This window comes from Mesitornis unicolor, unplaced genomic scaffold, assembly GCF_000695765.1.
Source record: "Mesitornis unicolor isolate BGI_N332 unplaced genomic scaffold, ASM69576v1 scaffold15558, whole genome shotgun sequence".
Lineage (NCBI taxonomy): Eukaryota > Metazoa > Chordata > Aves > Mesitornithiformes > Mesitornithidae > Mesitornis > Mesitornis unicolor.
Genome location: NW_010200097.1, coordinates 78 through 8469, shown reverse-complemented (window position 1 = coordinate 8469; position 8392 = coordinate 78). Strand labels below are relative to the sequence as shown.

General features: G+C 45.2%; 1 protein-coding gene across 1 annotated transcript; it reads right to left on the bottom strand.

Annotated features, from left to right (window-relative positions):
* Window positions 1–6408: 6408 nt before the first annotated feature.
* LOC104544703 (zinc finger and BTB domain-containing protein 18.2-like) lies at window positions 6409–7845 on the bottom strand. Its single transcript, XM_010189641.1, has one exon. It carries the CDS (start codon window positions 7837–7839, stop codon window positions 6409–6411), a length of 1431 nt encoding a protein of 476 aa, XP_010187943.1. The 5' UTR covers window positions 7840–7845.
* Window positions 7846–8392: the final 547 nt, after the last annotated feature.

Here is an 8392-nt window from a genome sequence, read left to right as displayed (position 1 = left end):
AGCGCAGGCTGCTTTGGCCGGCGGCAGCACCGGCCTCCAAACTCCTCTTGCCTGGGTAGGGCACATACAAGGCTGGTGCACGTACCAGGCCCAAGAATTTTAACAGGGGGTTTTGGGGAGGGTGTGGGTTTGGTTTTGTTTATCTTTTCCTTTTTTTTTTTTAAAGCCAGGTTGGCAAAAACTATCATTTTCTGCGACAGATCATTCTGAAAGGGCAGAGGCGCCAGCTGTGCACAGAAGCGTGCAGCTGTAGGAGAGGGAACAGCAAACAGGAAAGAGGTAACAATAACCAACACGTTTGTTCGCTCTCCTCCCGTTAAACGGCATTGCTGATTTATTATTTTTTTTTTAATTGGGATGAAAAGAGCCAGTCAGGAAGAGAGTGGAGGGCTACAGCACGCACACAGAGGGTGCACGCTTGGAAAGCGCTCAGCATCCTTCTGCAGCGGCTCATCCCCACCTATGAAAACTAAGAAACGAGGATCCCTAGGTCACGCTGTTATGAAAGACACCTCGCCGTACAAAGTTGCTCAATCTGCAGCACTTCCAGCCAGGTCCTCCCCGGCACAAAACATCGAGTTATTTGAGACAAAATGTTCCCGAGGCAGGTCGCTCGCGGCCCTGTTCATGATTCCTCCCCCTCCCAGGACAAGGCGTTTTCACACACCAACTGCACCGTAGGCTCGGCTCCATTTCACTCGAGCCCAGCTTTGTCCTACATCGGCTGTTTTTGCTGGGTCACACCTGCCATTGATTCCCTCAGATAACAGCTGCTGTTTCATGTTCTGCTGCGCGCCTTCCTCAGCAAAACGGCACAGAAAAATACCAGCAAGCGACACTCAGGGTGGCACGAGCCAACCCTCGGCACCAGCAGTAGCTGGATGGTGATGGTACCACCAAGGAGCTGGCAATACAAATTTCCCTCTACCCTCCCTACCTCCAACTGCTTCTCATGAGGGTCCTCCCTCATTAACATGCTTGGAGGCTTATTTCACCTGCAAGAATCTAATTTAAGCAATAAATATGGACCATCTCCACAGTGCCTCCGACAACATAGGATCCAACAGCACCGGGGACCTCACCTGGTGACATCCCTATGGGTCACCATGAATTTCAGTGGCTGGGAGGCACCGAGTCCAAACCCGCACCCCACCACCCAAGCTAGGAAGAAACCATTCCTCCGTGGTATTCAGTGACACGTGGCCAGATGCAGCCGGACATCCACAGCCATTCCTGTGTGTACTGAGGCCAGACCACCTCCGGAAGGTACTCAGCACTTCAAAACAAAAGCTAAAAATAATTTAAAGTGTTAGGGTTTTGCTGCCATTGGTCAAACTGACCCTTGCCAACCTTAGGAGCCCATTACGTGCCACAGTCCTGAAAGATGACAGCCCTGGCAGCCCAGGGTTAGGACAGCAAATGTCCTTGGGGGTCACCCCCTTTCCTGTGGGGAAGGGCAGGGTTGCTCCCAGCATACCTCCAAGCCTAGAGGGATCCCATTGCTCATTCGACACGCATGCACCCCTCCATTCCCCCCCTTTCCAATATCCACTTAGTGGCCTGGTTTCTTCTCAAAGCTTTTTATATTTCACATTCCTAAGATTTAATTATGTTATCAGAACAACAGGCATCAGGATTAGGAGTGCCAGAATTCACATTAGCAATTGCTATCAGCAAAGAAAATGGGCACAGCATGCCCATGCCAGAGTCGATGTGGGCTGCTCTCCTCAATCTCCTCCCGGTTATTTATAGCCTGCTTTCAAGCCATCCACCTCCCAGGTTTAGCTTCAAGCTTGCTTCTCTCCAAGCACCCTCGCCTTCAAGAAAAGGCCTTTTGCCTCCCCCTTCCCTAGCACAGCACCCAGATTTGGACACTTTTAGTTATTTTGGGGGGGGGGGGAAGGTAGGGGATAAAGCACCTTTGAATTTTCTTCAATATATCCACAACAGCAGAAAAGGGTGAAAACAGAGTGCCAAAAATAAGCAACTGCAGGGACACCCACCCCTCCAATGGCAGAAATAATTTAAGAGTTACCGTTTCTAACACTTCACCACATCAGAGCTGGACCATGGCACATCTGAGGCGGCTTCCTGCCCTCCCTCCCCACAGATGCGGATGGAGGAACAAGGCAGGATGCATGCTTGAACGCAAGAAATAACTACCTATTTTGAGATGATTGCAAAGTGGCTACGCGATAGCAGGAGGGGAGAGCGAACCGTGCCTCCACACCAGCATTAACTGTAATTTGCCCATCCCTCAACCAGCACCGTTTCAAGGCAGCCTGCTCCTGCCAGGATCCTTTGCCTCCAAAATAATTAGGAAGCATAAGACGCAACGTGTGTAGTACAGGTGCAGACCTACCCAGCGGCTCATCTTCCTCCACTGAGTGGCAGCTGGCACGGGCAGCTCACATCTTCTTCCTCCTAATCCCAGCTTCTGTTAAAGCCAACCCAAGTTTTAAGGCGAAATAATGCCTTCAAGCAAGGTAGCCAAGGTGGCTTCAGTCAGCCCAATGCTGTGAGGATGGAGCGAGTACCAGGGCTTTTTTTGGGCTGTCCATGCACCCCACATCCCTTCTGCATCCCCAGGCTTATCACCAGGCCCCCAGCACCCACCTGCGGCTGTCAAGCAGCATCATTCAGGGTAGAGCTGGTCCAAAGCTCCCTCAGGGCACAGGAGGGAGAGCTGAGCCCTTTCAAACCTCCTCAATGCTCTGGTGAAAATGCAGAAGTGGTGCTGGTTTTAGTCCTGCCCAGCGAGCAAGGAAACGCTCGGTCAGGCTCTGAGACACAGCGGCCTCTCACGTGCCTAAAAGTCCACGTGGTCCCGAAAAACAAATGTTGAGTATATAACAATAATTTAAAAAAAATCTTCATGGCCACCTAGAAAATAATAATAAAATAAGAAGAATAATAAAAGAATAAATAATAATACATAATAATTAAAAAAAAAACCAACCACCAGCCCCTTTCTGCTAAAGGGAGGAGGCTCAAGCTTACAACTCTAGCACGTTTTATTTTGTGTAAATTTATAAAGACAACAATCCTAGTCACGATTGTCACATTGTACAGCACATACCAATACAGTTGCAAACAGAACTCCACGCAAAACTAAGCGCTAACGGTAGCTTGAATCACTCTTTCTGCGATTGTCGTATCTAGACTAACAGTATCACACTAACACTGAGGAAAAAAATAGCTCACTATAAAACAGTGATAGAACGTTTTATAAAATATATTCCATTCCAATAGCTTCTCTACATACTGTATACTATAAAACTCTCCCACAAAAATTAGTGTCTTTAAATATACATATTTCATCTGAACTGCACCAAGATTAAAAACAATTAAAAATATCAACGATTTTTTTTTTTTTTACATTAACTTCACAGTATTTGTTTGTAGTAGAAGACAAATCCAGTGTTTAAAATGCAGAGCAGGACTGTTCCCTACAGAGACAGTGACGGCCCCACAGTGAAATAGTTTATGAAGAGACAAGTGTAAGTGTGCAACGTTTTCAGTCCTTCTCTGCAGAGTCACGAACCATTTTGAAACCATGCTCCGAGCTATTGCAACTTAAAAATGAGACACGCAGAGAGACGGCCAAAAAAAGTCACCTTAAGAACAAAAATAAGTGCAAACATTTTTTTTCTTTTTTGTATTTTACTTTAGAAATTCAAGCTATGAGGAGTGGGAACACAAATACCAGACTATGAGAACAGCATGTTCATGATATGGTAAAGAATGAGAAAGTCTTTTTCTTTCTTAAAAAAAAAAACCAACCAAAAAACACCACCAAAAAAACCCCACAACCTTTTGCCCCATATTCACTGCAGTACAGAGAACGCTCGTAGCATCGGTTCAATTATTATTTCAGTACTGAGATCAGACACAAACTTGTTTCAACTTTTCCCTGCTCCATACACTAATGATGCTCTTACGGCACGTCCTATTTTATAACCTTCTAAAAAATATATATATATAGAAAAGAAACAGTAACCGAAGACTTAAATGCAAAAAACCAAAGTGTCACAAGAACGCAAAATTAAGATTACCAGCTTCAGCAACGCTGACTCTACGTTCAACTCTTCACATGTCGTTCAACATGCAAAACCCACTGTTATAAAATTTAAAGTGAAGTGTAAATTAACTTGTCTTGAAACAGATCAACAGGAATAATTCCACTTCCAAAACAAAAAAAATAATCTAATAAATACTATATCAAGTATCTTCAGGAGGAAAACAAAATAACTTAATTTTAGTAGAAAGAAAAAAAAAAAAATAACTTAATTGTAGTAGATTTTGTTCAGTGCTATTTCCAATCACAGCAAAAAAAAGGAACAAACAAAAGAGAAAAAAACCCAACTGATTAAGTAGAATAAGACCACGGTACCAAAGCCACTTCTGCTCAAGATACAGGACTCTCCCACAACTCCCGTATGTAACAGGTTCAGCCAGAATATTTTACAGTCGAGAAATGAGACTGAAAACGACAAAACCATAAATAGAAGCAAAATTTCACATTACACGTACATTCATAGTTTGAGAGATGAATAATAAGAGGAGGCTGTAACAAGTATATCCTGATTTTCTTTTAAAAAAAGTACTTATTTAAAATAAAAATAATTTAAAAAAAACAAAACAAACAAATCAATCCCATATTACTTCTGTAGGTAGTGCTCAGTTTTTTTGGACCGGAGGGGGAAGGCGTTGGGAAATTGTTCTTCTTCATAAGATGAAATACAGTATTTTAAGCACAACTTTTTAAAACAATCTCACTCGGTGCTTCGAACGCATTTTAAAAAAAAAAAGAAACGCTGAAGTTTCACTAAACAACTCCAGGAGTGTCAGGAAAGCTGGTGGAGCAACGCTAACGCAGCAGAACGACGTTCAAAACCCTCAGATAACATTCTTCCTGTAATATTTCAGTCCCACGGACACGTACCTTGGATGGGTAATTTGACAGGAAGGGAATAATCTGCTATTTACCAACATGCACAGACCAAAGGATGCTCTGTTAGGCAAGTAATTGAGTTATTCGGAGTAAAACTGGTTATAGGTACAGGCAGCCTCAGTTATAAACAAACTTTAAAAACAAAACAAACAAAAAAACCCCACCCAAACCACAAAAAACACCCCTAAAACCACCCCAAAACCTCCCCTGAAAAGATGGGAAGTGGTTTGATGGGGTAGGGGGGAAAAAGTCGGGCCATGTTTTCCCTCCAGCAGTTCAGCTCCATCCTGCCCCTTCCAAATACCGGCGACTGCCCAGAATTTGGCCCAGAGGGAACCACCAACTTCATAAAAGAGAAATTTGGCCGATTTTAGCGTAGCAGCAAACTTTTCAGACAAGATAGCAGAGCATCTCCTAACAAACGTCGTACGAGCTACCTTAAGCTAAGACACCTCCAGAGTCTGACATGGGGACGGATTATTCAGCCACTCCAGCGCTGCTGTCCCCTCACCGGGTGTCAATATGGGAACGAAAATATCCACGTATCATACGGGTTTTTTTGTATGCCCTAGCATGCATCCTTCAACATTTCGGGAGTGACTAGGCTGCAGATAAGAGTGAGTTTTTCCATCCATATTTCATGCTCAAAAGCAGCTTTTCAGTAGATCAACCCACGGAGGAGGATGGGTGGGAAGGGAAAATTTAAGTCCCGAGGCAAAAACTTGTCATTCAGATTGTAGGACAATTTGCAGAACTATTCTAATATAATAAAGAGAATTTTAAAATGATCAGTACCAAAGCTGCAGCCAAGAATCCTCAACCCCTTTTACAATTCTGGCCAATTTAAGGTCTCTCCTAGCTTTATAAAATAAAAGAGTATGGCCACTCACCCTGCAACACGCAGACAAGTTTCTCTACATTGAAATGTATTTAAATCATAGTTCATCTTTTCAGATGTTTCTGTGCACCATTAGGGGAACTTAATGGAATCTGAATTTTTCTCCAGAATCTGTTGATAATCTTTTTTGAAACTAAAAAAAAACAAACACCAAAAAAACAAACAACGAAAACCAACCCAAAAAAACCCAACCCTGACCACAAAGCAAGTACTTCCAGCATGAACACAGATGCTAAATCATTGCAGAATTACTTAGATCATTTCACATCAATAATGTAACATGGGTGCACAAGAGAAGACCTAAAGGACAGCGCTGGGGAGGGAGGGTGGCAGGGGAAGGGGGAGATGGAAAGGTGGAAGGATTGCATTAAAAGGCCTCTGGAGTGTATACCTCTGCATCTTTTAAAGATCGTATACCTGAAGTGAGTATCACCAAAAGAAAAGTGGGGGAGCGTGGGGGGGAGGAATTCAAATTCAGATGCTGCCTTTTTTTTTTTTCTTCCCTGTTTTGTTTTACAAGGGAGGGAAGGGGAATAAACAATTCAAATCACCCATCTCAAACAACCAAGGACTTCACAAGGCCACAATGAAATTTGCGGATGTGTCTGTACAAGTCCCCAGACTGCGTGAACCGTCTCTCACACCACTTGCACCCGTGGGGTTTCTCCCTGGTGTGCACCACGGCGTGGCGGCTGAGGTTGTGGGAATACTGGAAGCTCTTTCCGCACTGGCCGCAGGTGTAGGGCTTCTCCCCCGAGTGAGTCCTCTCGTGCCTCTTTAAGGTGTACATGCAAGAAAAAGTCTTTCCGCAGAGGGTGCAAGTGGGGACCGAGCCGTCGGGGGACAGGCGGGTCCGGGAGCCGTCCTTGTCGCGGAAGTGAGAGCTCAGGTGCAGCTGCAGGATGTGCGGGCTCGGGAACACCTTGCTACAGAGGGGACAAATGCAGATATGGCCGGGAGGCACGAGGACACCCGAGGAGGAGATGTCCGACGAATCCATGTCGTCCTCGCTCTCGTCTCGCTCTTGATCTATATCCTCCTCTCGGGCATGAGAGCTGCCATTCCCCGCGAACATGTGTCCTAACCCTGTCACTAGGCTTTTGGCTGAATTCCCAAAATGCTGACTCTCCGGACTCCTGGCTTCGCCGTCCTCCTGATCTGACAGCAAGTCTTGTTCGTCTTTAACAAGTGGCTCGGTACCCTGCTGCTGGCTGTCGGAAGCCAGCTGTCCAAAGACATAGGAGGGGTGTAAGGAATCTCTCCCCGGCACAGGCTTGAAAGACAAATCCAGCGCGCAGTCCACATCACTCGAAGCCAGGGGATGGTTAACAGACCTTTGGGACAAAGGTCCTGTAGAACTATTGACATTAGCCTTTGTTTTTCCAGCTGCTGCGGCACACGGTTCTGCCTCTGTCGGCACAGAGCTGACACTTATATGATCAGAGGACCAGGCGGGGTGACTGCTGACCTTTTCTTTGCCTGCTGCTCTCTCGTATTCTGCAACGCTGAATTTTTGTTTGTTTCCTGGGTCAAACTCGTGGACCAGGGGCACTCCAGCATCTAGAAAATGCTCCGCTTTCTCCAAACTAGCCACCTCATCATTAATCTTCTCTTCCAGACATAATTCTTTATCTTTCAACTTGCCCTTGCAGACTTTCACAATGTCATACATGTGAAGGTAGCTCGCCGCAGCCAGCACATCTTCGACCGGGAGACTGTTGAATTCCAGCTTTCCCTCGTACATGAATTCGAGCAGCAGGCTGAAGGCAGGGGCTGTGACAATGTCACTGTTCAGATGCACAATATCCCTTTTGTCTAACTGGTCCCTGTAGAAAAGATGGAAGTACATACTGCAAGAGGCAAGAACGGCTCTGTGAGCGCGGAACCGAGCTTCTCCAACTAAAACAGTACAGTCACACAGGAAGCCCTGGTGACGCTGCTGACTCAGACACTGCAGCAACTGGCGGCTATGGTCTGGAAACTCCATTCTTCCTTCATAACCTGTTCAAAACAGGAAAAACTTGAATGCTACTGTAAACTAAAGCCTCCTAGCAGCTGTAACAAACAGATCGGCTTTTTGGTAACACAAGCCAAAGAAACAGCCTTGGAGATAACGTTTACTGTTAATTGTCTGTAATAGTTTTATTAAGAGGGGGGAGAAAAAAAAAAACCCCAACACAACATGCTTCTCATCCTTTCACACCTGCTCCAAACAGGAAAAACTTGATTGTAAGTAAACAAAAGCTAGAAAAGAAGCAGCAGCCCCTCCAACCTTTGTTTCTCCCACTAAGCACTTTAATAAAATTAAGATGAGGAAAGCACACACATATTTAAAAAAAAAAAAAAAGCATAAACTCCCAGGCTGTCTTCTCAGCAGTGCTAACTCGGGGCATCTTTTAATAAGGCATATTCCCCACATCATGCACAGGCACACACGCACATTTAAACTTTATCCCCAGTCGTTAGGCACCGAATCACAACGAAACGGTCGCGGCGGGCACTGGGGAAGCGGCGTTTTTGCAGGGAGGGAGCAGGGTGGG

Bases quoted from the DNA above. Each gene is read 5' to 3' on its own strand.
- LOC104544703 (XM_010189641.1), bottom strand. From the start codon at position 7,839: ATGGAGTTTCCAGACCATAGCCGCCAGTTGCTGCAGTGTCTGAGTCAG.